Source organism: Phalacrocorax aristotelis, chromosome 13, assembly GCF_949628215.1.
Source record: "Phalacrocorax aristotelis chromosome 13, bGulAri2.1, whole genome shotgun sequence".
NCBI lineage: Eukaryota > Metazoa > Chordata > Aves > Suliformes > Phalacrocoracidae > Phalacrocorax > Phalacrocorax aristotelis.
Genome location: NC_134288.1, coordinates 17,592,332 through 17,616,617, shown reverse-complemented (window position 1 = coordinate 17,616,617; position 24,286 = coordinate 17,592,332). Strand labels below are relative to the sequence as shown.

Below are 24,286 nucleotides of genomic sequence, written 5' to 3'. Positions count from 1 at the left end.
AACTCTACTTAGAAATTCTAAGGGAAGCAATAAAACTGTACCATTTTGTAGTGCTGCCAAAGTGCTGTCTAAATATTGGTACATGTTGACATTGTGAAGGGAGACAAGCTGCTTTATTCAAGGAGCTTATATTGTAGTTGGTGTAAGATGTGCTATCAAAGGATAAGGTCGGTCAGCAGAGTGTATTTCTCTCTTGGTCCCTCGCTCTTGATGTCATGAGGTTGCTTTTTGCTTGTTTGGTTACACTCTCCTTTAAATGGCTTACTAGAATTTGGCACAGGGACTAAACAGGAAACAGCCTCCTGTTAGAGGTTTACGGTAAGAGGAAAGCGGCTGCAGCATTTAGCCTGAATCGCTGCATTTTAATGCCTCCCACACGCGGGTCTCGGGGATAGGCTCCCTGTTCAGGCATAGAGTGAAATATCTAACCTTCTTTTGCCCTGGGACATGGTTATTATTTTAAAGCAAGGCAAATCAAGCTGATCTAGCATTCATGCAAGTCTGAAAGGTGTTTGCATGCAAGGTACTAATGTGCCTCGAAAAGCTAAAATCCTCCTTATTTTGGTGGCAGGAGTCTCTGTTATCTTAAAGCTCCAATAACTTCAGCACTGACCTACTGTCAGAGTGTGTGATTGCAGAAAATCCCTCCCAACAATTAACTGAACTACTTGTAGAGAAATGTATAAGGGATACGTCCAAAACGAGTCCTCAAAGTCTGTATATCAGAATTTTAGGTATGGAGGTCATCTTTATTATTACCCTATTTGTAAGCATAATTTCTGGTAGAAATCTAACTGTTCCAAACGAAAGTATGCACTAGATGCTTAAAATACTGCACGCACAGGTTTGCCTTTTTTTAAATATGAAAGCTCTAAGCTGTCCTTTGTAAAACTACCTCAGGAAAAAAATTTCAAGGACATTTGCTAGGTGGCACTGCAAGTTAATAAACCAAATCATTCTCTAGGCTGTGAGATGCAGATCAACCTTAGCAAGAGCTGAGGTCTCCTTCTAAAAATGGGTTGTTGTACAGTTGTTTTAGAAAAAGGCCAGGGAAATAGAATAAAATGGAGCAGGGCAATGGAATAGTATGTACAATATTCCAAGAAAAAAAATATAAGGGAAATTATCTTTCTAGGTTTTTCAAAGCATTGCTTGTTTCAGAGACTTAACCTGACGTTTTTTCACACGCTATTTCAAAACGCTTTTGCAGCCAAAATGGATAATTGTACAGAAAAAGGCTGTTAGAAATGCCAGCACAAAATTAAACATAGATCTTAAATCTATGTTTCTAAATACAAATTAAAGAGTCACTGCTAGTACATTCTTAGTGTTACTGAAAGCATTGCAGATTTTCTTACCTGGTTAGGGCAGGGGTTTTTGAAAAGTCAAGGACATTTCTTTTTTTGCCCTTCTTGTTTTGTAAAATGGAACTTAAGGCGTAGAATCTAACAAAAAACCCCAGCTAATCAAAGGCCTCTAAGTCAGAGAATCCCCACACAACAAATTGGACCTCTCTGGAAAACAAAAACTGAACTTGCCGACTTGACATATTGGAACAAGCCCATAGGATTACCTGTGCCCAGAGCTCAGGCACGTTCCGGCGGTAAGGAAGCTGAGTTGTGAGCCTTACTGTCCCACAGAGAACTGTGGAAACACTTGGAGCCTGTCTTCAGTATTGGGAACAAAAAATCCTGCAAGTGTGTTCAGTGCAAATGTCGTGAATGAACCTTGTAACAGCAAGTTTCTGCAGACACTTCGGATCACAAAAGCAGCGACGGGCTATCCTCTCCTAGCTCTAAAGAGAAGTGGAGTGGCAAAAGAGTTAAAATAAGGGAATGAAACCAAGCATATTCATTTGTTTAAAGCTTCTATAGTTACAAGCATCTTTTAACTTGGGGTTTGTTGAAATAGATTTGAAAGTTTTTCTCTGTAGAATCTTTAGCTTCACGTGTGGGATTAAGCTTGTATTCCTACAATACAAGCTTAATTAAACAGCTGCAATTAAACAACTGCATTATGCTTGCCGTGAGGCGTCTGGCAGACCTCTTGGCGCATGGGTATAAACCAGAAGGAGAGGCCCTGTGATGTCACGGCACTTGCATCCGTTTGAATGCTTGCAATTGTCATTGAAATCCAGGTGCTGGTCAGAATACAGAAATGAAAAGGTGGTGTGTTTGTTATTTCCTGCACTCTTGCAATATTACATAGGAAATGGCTTAAATCATGTCCTGGCTCATTAGGTGAGGTGTTCCTGAAACTGAGTCACTCTATCGAAGAAGATTAAAGACTTGCTTATCACTGTGTTTTAGAAAAGGTTGAGTCCTTACAGCGTCAGCATGAGCTTCGTTGGTGCCACTGGATTTATGCGTGTCTCTGACTTGCTAGCTCAGTGTGTGAAGCAGAATTAAAAACCCCGAGAGGGAGGAGCAGCGGGCACTGCAGCATTCTGACAAACCTGCCAGCTGGGGTCAGGCAGCGTGTGCGCGGGGCAGGGCAGGGTCTCTCACCTGGCGGTCTGTGAAATTGTAGCAGCCTCTAGGACATCAGAAGATCATCTTTATAGTGACTGGGGTAGAAAGGGCACGTGGTCCAGTGAGTTTGAACAAAATGCAGCAAGATGGTTTAACACTTGGAAAAAAAACCCCAGCCGTGCTGTTGAGACGCCCTTCACCCCAGAGCGACCGATTTTGCCAGAAGAGACTGGGCTTCTCCTTTTGCCCGGATATAATCTATATGTCAGTGGGAAAGCTACAATACCCTTGGAAGGGCTGTGGGTCAGAATCTAGCATGGATTTGCTTTTTATTCTAGAGTAAGAGTACATTCAGCCCCAGCATTCCTTCCTGGTGACACTGAAAGCTTTTGCCTTTTATTCCCATGTAATCACCTAATGCTGCTAAAAGGTGGCAGCTGTTTCTTGTGGGAGAGGCGAATGTATTGACCTGTAGGAGGTCAAGTTAACTGAGATCATCTGAGAAGTACTCTTATCTGGGTGAGAGGAAGCTAAAGAGGAGTGATGTAATGTCATCTTTTCATTTACAAACTGTTTTTGTGTATGTCAGAAAGGACAATCACCTTGTAAAATGTAATGCCTTACAGCCTGCGGCTCTCTTCTAAGTACAAAGATCTTAAATTGCAGCGTGGGTTAGGAAAAAATACACTAAAACACAAAGCTGTAGAAGGGAACTCCTTGCCTTCACTTCTTTATTTTTGCTGTAGGCAATTAATTGGTTCGTTCAAAGGGCAGATAATGAAAAGATGCTTTGGATTACTGGTCCAGTTTGTGGTTTGCTCGCAGTTTACTGAAATCTGGTGAAGACCAGGAGAGTGAACAGTAACAAGGTATTCTATGGTTAAGACGCATGCCTGCAAACAGGCCAAGCTTCAGCAGATAGTTTGCAGTTATCTGTTCAGTAACGTGAAAATTTGCTGCCTGTTGGCAAGCGGTTTCTCAGTGAATACGCTGAATGTTCCCTGCTTTACAGGCATGGAAACATGGATCCATTTTAGAGAATGCAAAACAGAGTGCAGCTTCGCATGCCAGGTTGTGGTGGTGACAAGCCCCTGCAGCCGCGGAGCTGTGTAACCTGATTGCTGGGACAAAACCAAATCTAACACTTCCAGGTTTGCAGGGGTTGCTCAGGTAAGTCAGTCTGTGAGGCGAAGTCTCGCGGATGCTGTGAAGCGGTGCATCAAGATAAAGAGCAAGACCGTCTTTTCTTACACTGGTCCGAGTCCTTCCCACCCAGAACCGCTCCCTGCTGGAAGGAAGGGTCAGCCGCTACGTGCACTGAGCGCGTTACTTCCAAGCTTGGACCCACGCTGAATGAGAAAGGTGGAGCTGAGTCGTCCTGTAATCGTACAAGAAGCTTGATAAAGACAAGCTGTGCTGCGTTGTTTGATTACAGGACTTCAGTCAGAAATAATAGAATAGTTTTGAAGTGGCAGAGCTGAATAAAAAGCATTGACATCACTACAGAGGGTAGCTGGGAGAAAGGAAGAAAAGGGCAGTCAAAAGCAGCAATAACTGTGGCTTGAGGCTAACTAGAGTTCCTCAGGGGTAGTACCAGTCCTTTGACTTCCTGGTGGGCATGATGCGGTCGTACTTTTCCTCCTATATTAAGACTAGGAGAGGTGTGAAATATTAACATGTATTAGGGTAGCAAAGTTTGGAGCACAGTTAGCAAACACTAACGTAAACCACAGGAAAGCACACACACACACTGGTTTGTGGTATTAACCATCTGTGGTTTATGTTACTGTTGGTTAAATATACCAGGCCCATTGCTTACCTTACACTGCAGCTTCAAAATCTTTGTGGGAAAAATAAATACAGTGCAGAAAAAGAAGCAATACGTGGTTAGAGCCCATGGTTAGGAGAGAAATGTTTCTCAGAGCCTTCTCCTCAAATAACTCAGTCATCCAAAAGCCTAATGATTTCAGGAGTAAGGCAAAAGACTAGAAGAAATCCAGCATTTCTGCCAAGTTTGGCTGTACTCGTCCCAGGCAAATTACTTTTCCCCCAGTCTCTGCTGTGTGTGTGTTGTATTTCAATCTAACTCTAGTGACCAGATCCCAAGGAAGCAATTTAATAAGCCTGTTGTTCTAGAACAGTGCTAAGAGCTAAACTTCATGGATTATGTGACTTGGACAAGGCAGTGGGATATTGCATCTGGTCTCCTGGAAGCCATGAGAAATGCTTGGTCACTTAAAGAACAAATCCATTCTAATCTTTAGTATGCACTTAGAAGCTTGAGCTGTACAGCTGCATGCTCTTCACCTTCTCCATATAGCAACAGAAAAGCAACTGGTGTGTTCTGGTCTTGACAGCAGGAGAGGGAAATGGCTTCTGTTCGTCTATTCTCTAGTCTTTTATCACTGAATGGGTTAACTTAATCTTGTCTTCACAATATATTTTGTGTGATTGATTCAGCTCATTGTCAAAGCCAATTGAAATATGTCTGTGTGATGGTGCTGCTCTGACCTCTTGTTCTTTTTGTGGTGAAGTACTTGCAATTCTAATATTTCATGCTCATGACAAAAATTGTAGCTAAGAACAAAAAAATAGCTTCATATGAATCTTATCAGAAAATTGATATAAATTCAGTCTAGTTCTATTGCGGTACAAGTTTTCCAGCCAGAAAAGAAGCTATTCCTAGTGTGTATCAGGGCTACTCGAAATTGTAGTATCAATTGAAAGCTAGAATCTGGCTACAGCTGTAGCCAGAACCGAGGTCTGGAAAGGACCGCTTAAGTAGGAGAGTCCACACAATGTGCATGGATTCAGCCACAGCCCTTCCTTCGCTGGGGCCCCGACGTGTGCGTCGACTGCAGGCTTTGCTGACCCGACCCTTCGCCATCGGTCACCGAAGGAAGAAACCAGCAGCTGGATGTTCTTGTGGCTTTTCCATGTCCACGGCACGAGGCCCTTCTGTGCAGATAAGCTGTAGTTTTGCTCACAAGGTGTTTGTGCTGTTGCTAGGAGACCAAATCTCTGCTTGCAAAGAAAGGTTATTTCCAAATTTAAAATGGCTCCTTATATATTTGACTGGGAAATGAAGTCTCTTACACAAATGGGCGTTCACCTGCTCACGAACAGTGAAAGGGAGTTCTTATTTTCTGAAATTGATTTCTAACTTCACAATGTAAAGGTTTGAAACTCTTAAAAAAAAATCAGTGTTTAAACTTGTCTTTTTATGTCTATATTTATAGGTACATGCATGTATGTGCACACCCAGAGCACAGGTATATTCCAGATGCTGTGTGATAGAACCACAAGTGTTAGGTAGAATTTATAGAAATCATTTCCAGGACATGCATATTATCCTTTTCAAATACCTTTTTGAAACTCTGCACTCAGTTTCTATTTTATTACCGTAGTAGTGGGAGGTAACGGTTGGAACTCATGGATGGAACTCATTAAAGCACTCTATAGGTGCCTTTTCACCTTCAGTTTATTAAAACTGAATTTGTGTTGTTATGTCTGTCATGTCTTCCTGCCTTTCAGTCGAGGGCACCAACATGTTCTTCAACGCTCAGAACTCTAGTGTTCACCTTTCAATCACTCTTTCTGGCTCCACTGATCCAAGGAATATCTGAATATTGACACTTTTAACATAATAACTTAATTCCTTTCCCGTGCTTTCTGCCCAAAGTTCTGCTGCGGCCTGCTCGTCTGCTGCCCTGATTAGTGTTAATCTCAGTTAAAGCATCTTTAATGCCATACTACTGTCCATTCAAAGCACCATTTCTGGGATGAAATTTCTTGCAGTTTTTTCTTGGATGCAGTTACCTCCATCAGATCTTCACTTTTCATAGTGACAAGCTTAAACTTAATGTTCTCATCCTTTTAGCCTTTTCAAGACTGATCATTTTGTACGTTCTATCATGTTTCCTTCTTTCTTTCTTTCCCTTTGTACTGTGATTAAAAACAATGGCAGCGTTGATGCACAATTCTTCTAAGAAAAAAGAAGAGCCATTATTCTACTGGCATAATGTGACAATTGCTAAGAATAACAAAGGTTTTAACTTTTTGCACAGGTAGTGAAAATATAGACATTGATGGAGACTGATTTATAACAGCCTGGTATTCTTGAATGTTCAGTATTCCAGCGGTAGCTAAACTTGAACAAAAGGGAGAAGATTTGTGACTTGTCCTGGGACAACAGAAGGTTGCGGAGAATCTAAACCAGCTTCCTGTTCGTCTTCCCATTATTAGTTTCAGGTAACTCTGATAATCAGTTGTTCCAAGGAGCTGGAACTCATTGCAGTTCTGGGAATAGATGAAGGTACAAACCTGTTCCTCCTTCTGAAATCCAACTGGATAACTTGCACTGATACTTACTGGAGGAATTGGTGCTTTCTTCCGGGAGATGGTGTTGTAGAGATGACTGTGGGATGCTACTGCTGTTCTCAATTTTCTTTCATCTGCCAGTGAGCCAATGACAGGAGGAGCCGACAGCCTTTCTCCCGCACCTGTGCTGATATTGCAAAGGCCCTTGTTCAGGCATTGCTTCCAACATCAACAGACTTCCCCTCCGCCAGGCACCTTGCTCTCTTTCAGCTCTCTGTATGATTCACCATTGTCGTAATGCCTGCAGGGGTCCAGCCGGGAAGATGAGATAGCTGTACTGCGAGTAATCACAGCACAGGAAAATTGTTCTTATTTATTGTGGTTGCCATTCTTCAGTCTACCTGTTTATCTTCTTTACCTGTTCTTCCCTTCTCCAGTGAGCTCTGAGGGTGCAGAAGAAGAAAGGTTGACAAAGCTACTTAAGTCTTAAGTAATTCTACAAGTTCAGCTCTGATACATGTTCAGAACCAAAATCACATACAGAAATTATATGCAGAAGAGTAGGTTGGTCTATTCCCAACAGATGGACAGTTCACTAGCTGTGTGTGCATCCCTACTGCTAAATGAACTGTCACAGAAGTTTAACACAGTAGGGTTTTATCTGAGATGCAAGAAGCTACAGCACTGTCTCTTCCTTAAGACTTCTCGTGCACTGTTGGAATTAGATTTATTTTTTGTCCTAAACCTCAAACAACAAGGAAGCAAATATTCCCTGTTGGGCTGTTGTTTAATTTAGAACCTGAACCTCACAAGGTCGTTAGTCTTTCGGTGGCAAATTGGGGATTAGCACCTTGGTGCCATCTTGTTTGTTTACAGGAATGAATGTGGAAGTCCTCCTTTTCCTAAAGGCAAGGTTTGTTTTATGATAACCATAGAACATCTCCAGCTGACTGCTCTCCCACAAGCAGCGTTCCTCTCCCTCCTCTCAGGGTGAAGCTTTTGTTCTCTCCCTTACCCGTGGGCCACTCTAAATTGTTGCTGCCACTGTCCCTCCTGTTGGAAACTGCTCGTTTCTGGGCCTTTCTTCTGCCGATGTCTGTGTTCATTTGTCCCCCAGGGAGCCTTTTCAAGGAGAAAAGTAACCCCACCGAAGCAGTGGATTGATCTCTCGCAAGCAGTGTCGGTGCCTGTGAGGAACGTGTGGGTTTGGGGCTGTCTCCGGGAGAGCAGGACACTGGAAGTCTGGGTTTAGATGACCCTGTATCAAATGGAGCAGCAGCTCGAGCTACAGATTTACACCCTAGCAATGGCATTCAGGCTTTGGGATCCACAAGACTGAACTTTTACCTGCCACGCTGCCTGTTCCTCCAAACAGGCCCTGCTATTGGTTACAGCTGCCTTCCCAACACAGGAAGACTTGATTGCTCTTTCTATTGAGCTTGACCTATCCTTTCTGTGCTTGTCTGCAGATCAGTGCTTAGTGACAGTTCTTTTCTCTTTTGAGCGTAATACAGTGATGGCTTCAATTTTTTCACAAATATGTTTTAAGTTGGAGAAACATGGATTGATCCTCTGACAGTTAAAAAGCAGCAATTCCATATTTTGTTTTAGAAAAGATGCTCTGTATGGGGGTTACCTTCTTCTAATTTTAAACATCTAAAGGTTAAGATTAGATTCAAGTTCTCTCTGTAGTCAGGGAGAGAAATGAATCTCTCCTTTGCAGGGTGATTGATCCCAGCCTCCGCAGGTGTCTGGGACGGCTGTGAGGGAGCTGCTGAGTGCTGCTGGAGCCCAGTCAGCTGGGCGGTGGTAGATGCCTGAGCGAGGTTTCACAGGTAGCTTCTCAGCAGTGCTGACGTAGGCTTTCCCTGGCACCTCAGCGCCCTTTGCCTTGGACTGTACATGTACTTGTGTGGCTGCAGAGGGAACTGGTTCAGGGGATCTTCTATTCTTAGTTATTTTTAAGCAAGGCAAATTTCCTGGTCCCACAGCAGCAGGAGTGCCGGTGGAGTGGGCATGGGGGAGTTTGGGTGAGGCATGTCAAAAGTCCTTGAACGTTGAGCAATTGCACGGATACAGCTAACTGAATGTTTTGGGTTTTGTGTCGGTTTGTTTTGGTTTTTTTTCCCTTTGAAGCAAATTTTGTAGCTTGTTTTGTAAATAACATCAAAAAGGTTACTTAACAGACTGCTTTTGTACAAGCAATTGAGGTGTTTATGTTTTCCCCATGTGACCTTGAAGCGTGTTGATTTTAGTCAGATAAAGTGTATTAGCCTTTTGAAAACTGTCACGTACCAATATTCCAGGCAAATAAATGCTGCATAGATATTGTTTATGGGTATTTATGTAGAGTCACTCTGTGCTGCACACAAACTACGGTGATGATGTCTTCATCCTAGTTTCCTTGCAGATCTGCCTTTGCTCTGGCGAGTGAAAGGCCACGCATGCAGAAGCCAAGCAGCGCAAGGGACTGAATATTTGTCTCTGTATTTTGAAAACAATTTCTCAAAGTATTTTATACCTCCTTTTAAAGACGAGTGGTGCGGATCGATGCTTTGGGACAGGGTTCCGGGCCTGAGAGGAGAAGTGCTGGGAGCGGCCCGTAGATGGCAATGTAAGATCCCTGAATCGGGCACATTCCGCTCCGCATTGAAACCCGTTATTTTTACCAACACCCCCCCCCCCCGCTTGGATCTGCAGTGTTTCTTAGTAACTCTTGGCTCTTGTAGCAGAACTGACCAGCTCTGTGGCTGGTCATGCATTTGAGTACTATAACGATCACAGAAATACAATCATAATCAAATACAGCAAATAATGACAAATTTTGATTTACAGGGAAAACTCTCCCTTTGGCTTTGCGTATCAGTAGTTTGCAAAAGCTTATATATGCGTCGCAAAAGCTTATATATGCGTCATGGTCTTGTGCAAGTGCTTGAAGTACTTTAGCTGTGGGCCAGAGTTAGTGCTGCCAGTGGAAGAGCAAGGAGTCAGTGGGAAAAAATGCAGATATATAGGCTTACACAAGTCCCAGCAAGAGAAATGTTTTATTAATGCAGTTTCAGGGCTTATAGAAGCCTCTGTGGGGGGATAAGGATGCCAGCCTTACCTCATGCTGCTGTTGCTGTTGCTTCCTTCCTGTTCCCATCAAATTATGTTCATTTTCATCCTGTGATGCCCATATTGAAGTTGTGTTCTTGGCTTTCACCTAACTAAAAAGATAATTTCACCCACTTACTGTGCTGTGTGGTCCTTTGCAGCCTAAACTTTCCTCAGTTGGTTGTCTGGGGACAAATCGGAAACATTCCTTTCCAAAATTAGAGACACCTGCAGTTCCACAGTGTTGGATCTGATCTGCCTGAGGAGTCTTTCTCTGAGATCCCAAAATGTGCTTCTATTTATGAGCGACACTGGATTGTCTTTTCCTTGGTTCACCTGGGAACTACTACCACTGCAGACGTTATGGGTGATATCACTCAGCTCTTTGTGACGTGAGGTACATCACTGATGAAAATGAGCAGCTTTCCTTCAATTTGTCATTCAGCAGTTCTGTGTCAAAACTGTATTTCGCTATATAATTAACTATAGTACCTTATGCTAGTCCACACAACTTTGTTCCTGTGGTAAGCACCATTTAAATGATAATGTTATATTTAACAGAAAGATAAGGAGTATTATACTTGCTGCCCACTTTACTTGCATGACTGAGAGCTGTAAAATTAGCTGTCTAGTTTTGGAAACAAATGGCCTTGGTTTTTAAAAAATTCTAATCTCCAGATGTTGACTGGGAAGTACTTGCATTTGAGGTCGGTCATTTGAGCAGGCTAACTATTGTGGTTTGCAGCCCTGTTTTCCTGGACCCACAATGAATGTAGGAATAAAATTATGGCCATTATTATGTATGGCTACAAAACTGCAGTCGTTAAAATGGGTACTTGATAAAGGAGAAGCTGAAGACTTGGCTTGACAGCGTTACGTGTGTTTATGTGCCCTAACTTCGGTGTTGCATGAGGCAGTTCAACTCATGTCACAAGGGCTACAGGGATAATGATTTAATATTTATAAAGTGTAGCAAATATGCTCTAATTACCCTAATTGCCCTGCTGTGTTTCTAGTTATGGCAGAACTTTATTTCTGTTCAAGTGACATTTGCTTCTGGATTAGTTCCTACAGGCAAAGAGAAAGTAAAAGCCCTGTTGGACAGGGCAGAAACATCCCCTGGTACTATGATCCTGCAGTTTCTTCATCATGCTTTTGGCAGGGCTAATTGCATTCATAATATCTTTAGTGATTTCTAGGGAGTATTTTGGAAGATACAAGATGCTGGAAAATTACAAAGAAAAACAATAAACAAAAAGGGAGGAAGATCTAGTTTTATTGTTAATAATTAATGGGCCAAATTCTGAACATTTTCAGTTTGGCAGCCAGGCAAAGTTCCCTGTGACTCTATTGGTGGTATATGAATATATCTTTATTTGTGGTATATGACTTTACATAGTGACTGGTGGCTACCCAACAAGGAATCCTGTCCTAAGGACTTACACTCTAATGTTACAAGACACGACAGAACATGCATAGAGGTGAACTGATTTAGTGAAGTACCAGTTTTGGCTCTAAACCAGTCGTCTTCACTTTCCTGTTTTTTATTTGATCTTACTAAGTTAGGAACACTGAGATCATTAGTGATGCTGGAATGGGATTGTTAAAATCCCACAGAGGAAGTGGTGAATGAGTGAGGGGGTAAATCTGGTGTTAAGCATTTTCTGGTTTAGCAGCAGAACTTTTGAAGCGTGTTTTTGCTGGTGGGAGTGACATTCATCCATGTTTGTGAACTCCAGTTTCATGCCTTCAGTTCTGCCTGGTTTCTGTAGTTTGCACTCTTTGTGCCTATGGGGTACCACAGTTCCACCATCTCTGAAGGCATTCTACTTGGGGCTTTTTTTTTTTTGCTTCCCTCTCTCTGTATCTTTTGGTACCCGTCTCATCTTTTGGGTAAAAAGATACTAAATCAACTGTGAAATCTCGCATAAGGAAGCCAAGAGAACTATTAGCACAGAAAAAAAACGGGCCATATGCTGTTGTAAAAATGGTGAGTTGTGAATGTGAAAATGGTGAAACTCTCTGACACCTGGGCCCGAGTCAACTGGTCAGGTTAGGGGTTGATGCCACTGACTGACTCGTGAGCAGAGACATGTCACAGTCTTCAAAGTCACATTTGTCACTTCTTTAATTTCTGAAAAGGCAATTAAATCTGTGTAGGTAAGGGTGTCCAGTTCTCAGCCTGTTGCAAACCCGAGGGAGGGATGTGAAACTTTGTAACTTTGATACAAGAACTATCTGTTCCTTCCCTCTTAACTTACTAGTCATTTTTCTTACAGAAGGAAAAAAACCAACAGTAATTGTATGGAACAGATGAATCACAGAGTCAGGCACGAGCTACCAAGGACTGTTATATTTGCCGCTTACTGTCTCCAACTGACCCTGACCAAGAACACCTCTCTGGGCCCAGATTCTTTGTGCTCCTTCATACTCCTTGGTCCCCATACAGCAAATGAGATGTAAAAAGGATGAATACTATGGAGTTAGTGCTGGGAGATATTGGTGCTTCTGTGCAAATGAAGAATAAGACTCCAATTCATCTGTCCTAACACTGGCCTTTTAATGTGGGACCTGAATTAGGGATCTGGTTCATTCTACGCTTCCTCTATTAAAAAAATTAAAAATAGAGGAGGCTGCACATCTCTCAGCGGTGATTCAGATCTTTTGACGACGAGGCTGCCACTTCGGGCACTTTGGCAAGTGCCTAAAATTAATTTTTACTCTGAGCCTCAGTCTGTAGCCTAAAGGACTGTTAGAGTGGAAGGCTTTTCTTCACAGCGATTCCCCTGAAACTCTGGTTTAGTTACAGAGAAGAGCTATAGCAGCGGGAATGAGAACCTTCTACAGCAAAAGTCTTTGCTTTTGCATCAGCCTCAATACCCGGTTAAACTCTACCCACGCAAGTCATGAACGTATAGAGCGCACCAGTTTTCCTTCCCAGACGTGCATCTGAAGATGTGTAAATCCATGATTCACTTCTGCATTACTTTTTTGTTTTTTAATTGGACATTGCTAAAGACTCTGACTATTCAGTGACACTATTATAGCCTTTGACTATGGAATTCTGGAGCGTTGAATTGCAGTGGGAAAACCTTAAAGGGACAAATGGAGGCAAGTCCTGTATATTCCCTAAAGAGAAACTTCCCCAAGACCTTGGCCTGTAATGAATGTCAGTGTCATACAAATTATTCCAACTCACCTTGTAAATTATGTTCTTTGACGTACAGTTAGAGAAGCCTTGTGGCTCCATCTTCATTTATCAGTGCTGGACTCACCAAGTGATTTTTGTTACTTTTGATATTGATTTTGCAGATGGAGGAGGGAAAGATTTTGGAGAAACTGAATATGCTGCCTTACCTGGAATTCTGGTTTTATCAGGGATTTTTCTCTTTCTCAATCTCCACAGATCCTTCCTGTCCTTCTCTGAATCTGTTACATTCTTTGGTTAAATGGATAAAGTATTTTAAAGTTATGTCCCAATTAACTGCGATTGCGATTCTCGGGACAACATGCAAGACAGAGACTTCCCTATACAAGCTGCTGATACCTAGGTACCTTGGTACCTAGATGTTTCTAAACTGAGAATTTTATTTCCTAGTAAAGGCTTTCTGTCACAGCCAGCCTGCTTCAGCTAGCGATGCTCATAGCCCAAATTCTCCCTCAGCTGCTGCTCTCTCCTGTATTGACCCCGGGCTGTCAAGCGTGCCTATAGCACGTGTGACAGTCTGTCTGCCGTAAGAAGCGCATGAAAATGAAAGCAGAGCCTAGCACTTTATTAATCAACATTAATACAGCTACTGCTGTTTGAATTCATACTGCACATATTACTGCATTATACAGGGGATAATGTAAGTAGCAATGCAAACCTATCTCTGTTGGGAGACGTGCACCACTCTATCCGTGGCAATTCAAACAACTCTTCTGACTTCATAAAAGCACAAAGTGTTTCTATTGGAACTTCCTTGTTGACTGCACATGCTGTTAAAATGCAAAAAAGGAGTGATAGTTGACGTGGTAGCTGTCAGCTGTGTCACTGGAAACAGTCAGCTTTTGAATCAATCCATAATTTTCATGAATTTGACTAAAATTCAGAAAATATACTGTAAAGAGGCATAATCATCTTAAACCTTCAGCCTTCACAGTAAAAGCTGGAACACAGCATGTGGGTTTCGTACTAATGTTGTGCTCTTAAGACGTATAGCTGGATTTATTTAGCATAAGGACTACAGTATGTATTACCTCCTGTAAAACACAAGCAAGTTTGTTACAGTGATTCATGGTATAACATACTGATATGCTTACAAGTATGCGTTGCCAAGTACAAAATTACACAGGGGTCCATCTTGGACAGCTTATTTGCTCCTGGCTTAGGCAGAACTTGCAATAGGCAAGATGCTTTCACAGGTTTGCTCAACTAACACCCAACCTCAGGGTGATAGTTTTTTATTTCTTTTTCTCGACAAGGACTTCAGAATTAAGCTATAATTTTGGGATAAAATATAAAGTGATACATGAAATAAATGAGCATTAACTTAACGTAAAGACATTGAGAAAATGGATGGACCTGCAGCATTTATTAGCTGCGTAACATGGAAATAAGCTTAGGTTTTATTTGGTAAGTCTTGATTTCTCCTCATATTCACTTACAGCTTCTTATTTATGGCTCAGCCTGTCAAACACATTCTTAGATAAGCAACTGTTGCTCACAGGACTAATCTAATTACCAGTTCTTTTTATAATGAATGCTGGCACAAAGGTAGAAGGATGTATAGCACTTGTGTTGGAGCCAATGCTACAGATGATCAAACAGTTTTGAAATTAAGAGTATTTTGGATGGAAAATGTGTCCCTATTTTGTCACGATGTTCCTGTTTTTTGTCCTGTAATTAAAGCTAAAGAACAAGAGTGAAAAGCCATTTACATTTGTAGCTCTGGCACATAATTAATTGCCAAGGGTTTAGGCTGGATATTGCAGCACTCCGCAGTAATGCTCCATAGGCATACTTACCTATGACAGGCTGAAGAATGCTAGAGCCCTAATTATTTGTAAAGTGCATTTTTTAAAGTTTTGAAATTATTCTTCAAGCCCAAGCATGTCAGAACACCTTCAAACTGTATTGTAAAGACATCTGAAAAGAAAACCAGTGTGACGTGGGCTTGGCCAAACAGCATAGGCTGAGGAACTACTTCTACCTTTTTTGAAAGGAAATGCTTGTGTCCTTGGCCTTAATTTAAATTGCAAAACCATCATGCATTCTGGCATTTCTAGCAACCTGCTCCAGAAATGCCAATAAGCAATAGTGTTTCTGAAAATGAGGATAGAGAAGCATTGGTGAATGCGATGGGAACTTCTAAACTTCCCTAGCTCTTAACTGCTAGTAAGTAAATTTAATAAAAAAGCGGGGGAAAAAGTGAAACTCTGAAGATTAGCTTTTCTTTACCTCTAAGCGCACATGAAATCAAACAAGTGGATTTAATTCTTTTTTTTAAAGTTCTTAAGTTTTATTCCTGAGCCGTTATGTGAGCCAGCCTCATTCCCTCTAACATAAAAGGGAGGTCTGTCATTAATCTCCACAGAAAGCTGTGCCAAACCCGAGGGTCTCATTGACCCATGTGCTCCCGCTGACTTCAGCAAGAGAGCCTAGACAGAGACACGTGTGTGGATGAAGAATACATGGTTGTGTTTGGGGACCTTAACTGCTTTTTCATATCCTATTTAAAAACTTCCCCGTTTTCCTGATGTCTGTAATGATGGCAAAGGTATAGTTAATTCAGTCTTAAGTCCCTCATGATTGAGGACAGTAAAGTATAAAGCTGTCAGTACCCCCCTACTCCATGACTCAAATGATATTTTCTTTTTTTCATCATTGGCAACTTCCCACGACCATATATTTTCTGCTCCTTCTAAAGAACCAAACGCTGAATGTGAATGGGTAGCCGCAGCATTGATTTGCCAAGTAATGGCAGGGTGTCCCCTGGAAACAGGCCTCCTTTAATTCTGTTTCATATCTGAGGTAAAGTAAAAACATGGAAACAGATGGTAGGGAACGACCGGCATCTCATCATGCACATTTCACTTGATTTGCAGCTAGTCACCTCTTGACAATAATATTAAATGCTACAAAACTCAAAGACTTTGTTCCTGGGAATACTGCATTCAGTGATGTAGGATCGACACTGTAAATTAAATTTTGAAGCTGGTGAGCTCTACGTATTTACATCTTTAGCAAGGTTATGATACAAACAGCTCAGTTCTTTTCTGATACGTTTAGGGCTGACTTGCAAAGAAATATACAGTTGCTGTTGTGAATGACAAATCTTAATGTTTTCTTTAAGAGCACAATGGGACAGACATCTGTAGTTATTTCCATTATGCTCTAAGGCGTTTTACTGGGAGAGAATTTTAGCCATTAATTTTGTTGTATTTACATTATTTATACACAAGAAGAACAAGAAAAATGGCAGCCTGTTTAATGATTATATACATTGTGATTTGGTTGGAAAAAATGTGTATTACAAATGGCAAAACAGCCTGTCAAGTACATAATTATATGTTGTTGTTCTTTTTTTTTTGTCAGAGAACTTTTAATTCCTAAAATCCCGCTGTATGATCTCAGTGAAAGATCTGTCCTATACGTTATACTGGCGAGGGGAAAGAGACAGCTTAATAATAGGCTTCTTAAACCGCATCAGTTCCTGGTTAATAGCTCCTTTTCTTCATTTTAATATGAGCGTTACCTTTGTAAAATGCTTCCAAAGCAAATTAAAAGATGGAATCTGATACAACAAAACATTACTTGACATCAGGAGAAACAGCAACTTGAATTTCATTCATTGTCCCTAGCCTCAGAAGAGATACTGGGGAATAAAATATCACTCCCTTGTGACGCATTGCTTATCTGAGACTTTGTTTTTAATAAGAACTGTGCTCGCCTGTACATTATTCTTTCCTGTTCTTGCTTTAGCTCAATGTAGGAGCGCGAAAACGTGTGGAAGATGGAGGTGACTGGAAATGCCATGAGGAGGATGCCACTCAGTATGCTGCTCAGTGCCACCACCTGGCCGGGAATGCTTCTGGGAACCATATCTCCATAGCCTACCGTGGTCATGGTGATGACAGCCCACCAGTAGCACGCGGGGATGCTGGTGAACTCCTGCGAGTCCGCCATCTCGTTCTCAATGACATACAGGAGCGGTGCGAACAGTGCGATGGCCACGCAGAGGAAGAGCAGCAAGAGCCCAAACTCGCGGGTGCACCTGCGAGCGGTCAGCCCCAGCGTCTGCAGCCCCAGGGAGTGCCTGGCCAGCCGCATGACGTAGAGAATCCTCAAGGCACGGAGAATACGGAGGACCAGACCTACTTTGTCCAGGTAGATGCTCCCAGAGCTGGGCTTTTTGTAGCCCACTGAAGTGGTGTCTACTAGCAAAGTGATGTAGTATGGCAGAATGGCTATTATGTCTATCAGAGTCAGTGGTCTCCTCAAAAACGCAAACTTGCTCTTTGCCTGGATGAATCTTAGCAGGAACTCCAGGGAAAACCATGCCACACAGACAGACTCCACAATGAAAATATTGTAGCACATCTGGGAACACTCACCCTGTAGGGAAGAGGAGGAGTTTGTAACTGGCACTGGATAATAACTATTTTAGTTGGTACAGTGACGGGAAGAGAGGTTTCTGTGTTGTATTTTTTAAACCCAAAATATTAAAGGAATCGAGGCTGTTGCTGTGGGGAAACACTGACAAATTGGAACAAGTTAAATGCAAAACTCGGTAAAGAACTACTTATTCCACAGAAGACATTGCTCAGTAATGTCAGGCTTTCTAAATAGCTGATACAAAGCTTAACAAGGTAATACACAGTTGTACAGAACAGTGCACACTAACAAAATTTTCTGCAGACATAAAACTTGATATGGTTAATTCTCTTGCAAGTAATCGAACACAGTCACGTAAGTTTTTCACTATTCTTTGAGTTATTTCCCCCCTCTAAAGACATCCGCAAAATCCCCACTGAAATCAATACCATCAGACCTTGTACACGTTCTGCTCTTCCCAGCACACACTATTTTCCATCCTGAAAAGCTGACTTACCTTTTCCTCTTCCTCCCTCAGGTCAGGCATGGTGCTGATGGATAAGTTCACTGCTGTAATTGTCACAAATAAAACAGACAAACAAGCAAACACCTTTCCGGGGAGGCCAGACTGGGGCCTTTCCACCATGTCTTGCAACTTTTTCATGCACAAGCCAAGTTTTGTCTCCTCTACTGTTTCGCCTGTTGTTTCATTTTCTATGAGGTCATCCTCCCGTTCATTTATTTCCGTAAACTCCTCCATTTTTTGCAGGTATCTCCTTTTACAACACCAGTCCAAGTTGTCTTCCTCAATTCCCCAGTAGAGCAGCTCCTCTTGGAAAGACAGCGCACACATCTCACGCAAGAGCCGAAGTTTGCCAACACGCAAAAAGGTCAGGATTGTCCTGAATGCCCCTGGGTTGCGGTCGAAAAAGAATTCATTACATGTCACATCATAATCATCGCAGATGTTTAGAATGTCATCGAAATTGTTACAGAATTTTAGTTGTCCCAAACGCGTCAATGGGAATTCATCAAGCGTGGTCCATGGGAGCAAATACTTAATGCCCCCTACGTTTATAATAATGTGATGCTTCCGATCATCAGGGTGAAAGCCCTTCAGGAGATCCTCTTGAGGGTGAATTAGCTTGGCTCTTTGGTAAAAGACTCCCTTAAGGGTTTCTGTTTCTGGAAAGAATGTGTGGTTGAAGGAAGTATCTGAAGCACAGCTCAGGGCACTATAGTCATAGTCGGAATTTTCTCCAGGTAGAAGAGTCATCTTGGAAGATAACTTCACATCACTTTGCTACTTCTGCAAGTGACTTCTGGAACAAAAGACAGACACGTGGGGTAAGTGAATGAGAGGTTGTTTTCAAGTTTGGAACAAATGTAGTGATTGGAACTCAAAACCACTGACGGCTGATAAAAACAATTGGAAGGGAAACAGCAGTGGCTGAGTATGGTCGGAAGACCTTTCTGGTGAGGCTGAGTTTGTCCAGCTGGGTAGAACTGACTCTGTCAAGGGCTGCTCCCATGTTCAGGAGCTCTGCTTGGCATACTTGTCACATTGGGGGGCTCCTCCTGTCTCAGGTAGAGAGGTCTCAGTTCCCAGTGGATACAGAGGGAAACTGGGAATAATTCCTGCGTGTGGCAGGATATTCCCGCTTCAGAATGGAAGTATAAAAATTATGACAGTATCACAAAGAACATAGAATTCAAATGTGTTTTGTAGAAAAGGAAATTGTATCTTTTTATATAACTATTACACATAAAAATCTTAAGTATTTTAGTACCCATGAAGTACATAGGAAGAATCAGAAGTCAATTATGTTGTAATTCAGTAAACACACACTTCCAAAAAACAGTACAAGACTAATTTCTGAAAGGCCATATGGAAACAATTTGGCGAAAAAACCCCACTTGTATTGATGATCACATTAGATGTTTGTATAGAGTTTATACACATTTAATGGCACGGCAACTCCATTTTCATGGCCTCATGTACAAGAGATTCCAAAGAAATACATGATTTCTACACAAACATTGGGATATTATTTCCGTTACCACAGACATCCTATATGCAGTCATAGGTCTTTGACCGTACAATGGATTGAACAGTAGCTGCCGTCACCCCTGATTACAGGAAACCAAAAAATTCTTATGATGACTTTGAAAATCATGTTCACATTCTGCTCACACAACACCAGCGTAAAGTCTGTGGAATGAAGTGACCACAGAGTTCAAAGGGGTATAAAAAGCAAGTACTGGAAATGTTAAATTTTTTGCCTCCTTAATTCACTGCATTTTAAAAGTCTGACTCAAAGTCTGCTCAAGCACAGGAGAGTTGTACAGCACTGCTTGTAGGTCTTCCATCTGCATGGTCGGCCACAGCTTAATGTGTGGAGTTGCTGAGTTTCATTTGCTAAGGGTATTTATTTATTAAGTAGATTGTACAATAGATAGATACTAATTCTGCACCAGTATTCTGACTTTCTAGCCTCCGGTTCACAGGAAAGTAATAAATATTACACTTGATCGGCATCAGTAGCAGCACACAGTTTTGTTCTCTTCCTGGCTGTACCTACCCCCTTTGATACGCACCCTGGGGATATACACCCCTGCTAGGGTGACTTCCTTAAACACAGAACTGTCGTTTTCAGAAGCTGGCGTTTATAAACCACATCAATAGAGTTACATACCTATTATAGAAGAAAAACCCATGAATATACAACGGCAAAGTACTCAAAACACAGCTGCACTTCAGTTTAAGAGCACCAGGCTTTCCCTGCTGCGAGGGGACTTAACAACGCTGCTTTCAATAAACACCTATCTCAGTCCTGCTCCTAAGCTTCCCAGAGGGATTACTGTGAACAGAGCAGTTCCTTACATACGCTTACAAAGAGGTGGCCCCAGGTGAGCTTTGGATGGAGTGGTATTTCCCAATTCCTCACCTGTAATCCTCTTCCGTACAAAAGGAAATCATTAATTTGCTTACCTTTAAGGCACGTGGATAAAGAAAGCCTAAGGGAATATACAAGAATGGACAAGGCGTGATTCACATCCTCCGAGAGCTGTGGCACGACTTTGTGGCCTGAGGTGAGCGAAGCGGTAAACTGTCATCTTGCTCCTATCACAAAGCGGGATCTCTATTGCTATTGCTAGTGATTTGAGAACAGCTCTTTGGCAAGTAACCCGTTCTCCATGCCAAAAATCTTAACTGTGTTTAGCGTTCAGAGCCTTATCACTACATTCTTGCTTGTATTGCTGAGTTGCTGTCTTTGCTCCAGAGTTATGACTCTGGAAATCCCCACGGAGGGGGACGGGCAATTCTCAACTCCTCTGGAAGTGACGGTGGGTGCAAACAATGACAAAATCCCGCAGGCCTGTGCTCAAACAAACTTCCAGTTGATTTTGGTTTGTCTCTTGCCTCAAGAAAGACTGAGCGAAGTCCTGCTGACCTGGAAGTCTTTTTTTTTTTGGAAAGAACATTAACATGAAACATAATTGTATTAAGAAGCCACATTCTAGGAAATTCTAGCCAATGCTGGGATTATCAGTAATCCCCGTGGAGCTTCATGACAAACGATGGCACTCTGTCATTGCCCCCTGGAAAAGCTGCAGAGCTCAGGTAAACGAAGGGACCCGAGGAGAGCGCTAGCTGGCTCCGACGGCGCTAGCTAGAGCACGTTGAACAGAGGGAGCGTGCAACAGCTGAACTTGCGATCACCCTGACACAGTCCCATCACATGAAGTGCTCCTAATGACCTCAGAGCTGGGCTCTGTTATTCCCAGGATACCATTGGTAAAAGAATGCCCCTGGGAGTTCCTATAGGTCTGATATGGGAAAACAGGGCTACCTGAGGTATGTCTATGTAGGGCTCCTTTTCTTAGAGCAGCTGTTGTTTTATTCAGTAACAAGCTTTTCCGCCTCTGCCTTGACTATGTCTAAGGCAGGGCTGGCCCAAAGAGAATAAAGATCATGACTGACAGAAGACTGGGGATAAATGGGAGCTGTTAACCATTTTCCCTTCTGTAACACCAGATGATGTTGGTTAGCAACAACTTATCCCCTGAATCTCAGCCAGGAAAAATGAGGAGGCAGCTCATCCCTGTCACTGGTTTGATCTCCCACCGCATCCATTGTTGACACAATGGGAAGAAATGGGGAGAGGGAAATGTAAATGCTCTGCGTGTGTCAGACGCACGCTGTAACCCTGAGGCACCAACTGTGAAACAACGGAGCAAAGAAAAAAGAGCTTCTTCCTTCGCTTCCACCTTCTCGACCTGTGCGAGACAATAAATTGGACAGAATAATCCCGGGTAACACACTTAATGCCTGAGTTACAAAAGGCGCCTCCTTCTTTTTCCCTAACCGGAGCTGGCAGCCCGCAGACCCCAGGTATTTGATGCTACACATGTGTTATTTACATGGTCCTTGTCTCGGATGCTCATAGCATCATATCTCAGGGGGAAGAATCGTGAGGAAATAAAGGACAATAGAAAAGATGGCTTGACTTGAAGGAATGGAGGAAGGAGGAAAATAAAGCCAGACATTTCTCTGTATGCTTCCTGTTTTCCTTTGGAAGGTGCTTCCACAGAATGATGCTTTAAGATGGGAGCGATCTAGTTAATGGAAAGGGTTTTTTGCTATTGAGCTTAAAAACCAAGCAAACTGTTTTATTCCTACATTGCAGACTGATGACATTGGGGATGGCTGTGAGAAATGGGTTAAGGATTAAAGACAACACACTGGAATATAAGGTCAGACAAACACATTAGCCTATAGCAACAATTTTCCCAGCAATTAAACAAGATGAACTTTAAGGATATGCTGTAACAGTAAAATCCTCAAATAAAACTGCCCTGGTTAAGTGGGGCCCAACGGTAAAACCCCTCCTTGTCTGAGATAGGCTCCTGCCCTTTGGATGCCTGGGAGTTAGTAAAGCCCAGTTCATCTCTCCAGCTCCCCTGCTGATCCTGTGTTCTCATCTTGGGCAAATCACTTCTCTCTGAGCATCGTTTCCTATTTTGTTTGTAAGCTTACTGGGGCAAGAACTGTCTCTTACTACATTATACAATCCTGATGATTGTTCTGGCTTCTAGAAACTACTGTAGTAGAGAAAAACTGGCCCACAGCAAGGGCTCTTGGTGACTCGGAACGGTGTGGTGTGCATGTGGAGCAAGATATGACATCTTTTCAGAAATCTGTCTTGCACAAGACGATATTCTTATCCCTTACGTCTGGTGAAGAGATCGAATTAGAAATCTGTACTGCCCTTACTTCCAGCAGAAATTCAGGAAGGGTGCCAGACTCCCAGACAATGGGGAAAGAATTATTAAAGATGCCCTTCTGAGGGAAAGAAATAGAAATCATGAGTAACATGCTAAAATTCCACTGCAAGTGTCGTTCCCGTTCCCCCCCTCGGTGTCCTCTGCAGTATTTTGAATTCTGCAGTGCATCTCTGATGTAATCAGAGCTCCTGCAAGGAGTCCTGATACTGCTCCGTGATGCAGGCAATTCTAAGTTGTGCCTGGATGACAACAAGCATGCAAGGAAGACGCATAAGTCTCCCCTAGACTCTTCTACCAATTCCAGTGCCCGGAACTTGTCTCTGCTGCTTTTTACTGTTTGTAAATTTAGTTTTTTTAAAAAAAGCTTCAGATTTCAGAGCAGGGTGAAGACAAATACAGTGATTTTTTTGAAAGAATTCCCTAAGAAACTGCTTTACAGTTTAGTGGTCCTTCCTTCTTTATTCTCTCCTTAGTCAAAAGGAGCAGTATTTTCAAGCACCGTTAAATTCAGCTATCTTCTGACACAGGATGCCCGTACCGTGTCAGCGCTGCCGGGCACCCTCCTGAAATACTTTCAGGTATACTCATGCAGCTCTTCATGTAGTAAGAGCCGATCTCAAACTTCAGCTCTGCTTGTGAAGTGAACTCCCAACCACATCAAAGTAAAACTTACACAGGTCAATGTATAATATGAAACGAAACTATCCTGAAAATCATCTGGTCTGAAAAAATATGCCCGTGTCTGTACATCGCTCTCCTTGACCTGGACAGTTTTGCTTTTTGGCATCTTATGACAACCTGCAACTGAATTATGACAAATACGTTACTCAGTGTTTGGTTTCATAAAGCTGAGCCTTATTCTGCCGATAATAATCAGAAGTGAAATAACTTTGCAGATAACTTATATCCCCGGGAGAATGTTCTGAAATACATTGAAACTAACCACGACAGTTATTATCCTGCTGTGAAATATATTTATGTCAACAAATTTTAGTCAGTCACATTCAAAACAATCCCTTAAACGTCTTTTAGAAAAGGAAAGGATTTGTCATTTATTTCTATCGATACATATTTTGCCACTGAAATGAAGAGATACGCAGTCTTGGCAGAGTTATTTACGTGTGCCGACCCCGACCCCCCCCCCTTTTCCTATGAAGAAAAGATCTGCCAGAAATACATTGCCTATGAAGAACAGTTAACTTTATGCGCTAGTTGCCAACGAACAGAGGTCAGTAAATAGATCAATATCAAAGACATCTCGTAATTATTTTAAAATTAAAGCTATAAAGGACCTTCAGATTAAGCAAAGAAGAAGCAATGCGAAACACAAGCCTCCATACTGCACCGTGCAGCGCCAGGACCCGGGGAGAGGAAGAGCCGGGGCGGGGAAGACCAGCATCACGGACCGAGCCCGCCGGGTCAGCCTCGACGGCCGGCGGCCCCTCGGCGCCAGGAGCGCGGCCGGCCGGGGTCAGCCGGGCGCCGCCCGCCGCCGGGAGGGGACGGCGCCGCGGGGGGACGCGCCCTCTTCCAT

The 24,286-nt window shown here is 42.4% G+C and overlaps 1 protein-coding gene across 3 annotated transcripts; it reads right to left on the bottom strand.

Moving 5' to 3' along the window:
• Nucleotides 1–11,141: 11,141 nt before the first annotated feature.
• KCNG1 (potassium voltage-gated channel modifier subfamily G member 1) lies at nt 11,142–24,286 on the bottom strand. 3 transcript variants are annotated; one of them, XM_075108662.1, is made up of 3 exons: nt 24,045–24,286; nt 17,981–18,785; nt 11,142–17,484 (listed from the first exon to the last, which is right to left on the bottom strand). In XM_075108662.1, exons 2-3 carry the CDS (start codon nt 18,737–18,739, stop codon nt 16,714–16,716), a joined length of 1,530 nt encoding a protein of 509 aa, XP_074964763.1. In that variant the 5' UTR covers nt 18,740–18,785; nt 24,045–24,286; the 3' UTR covers nt 11,142–16,713. The 3 variants fall into 3 exon arrangements, with proteins under 3 accessions (XP_074964763.1, XP_074964764.1, XP_074964765.1); XM_075108663.1 differs by having other exon boundaries at nt 24,093–24,286; XM_075108664.1 differs by lacking the exon at nt 24,045–24,286 and adding an exon at nt 23,426–24,038.

Excerpts from the sequence above, each read along its gene's own strand:
- KCNG1 (XM_075108662.1), bottom strand. The coding sequence starts at position 18,739 with ATGACTCTTCTACCTGGAGAAAATTCCGACTATGACTATAGTGCCCTG. Across the intron at positions 17,485-17,980 it reads TGAGGGAGGAAGAGGAAAAG|GGTGAGTGTTCCCAGATGTG; the intron begins GTAAGTCAGCTT and ends TCTTCCCTACAG.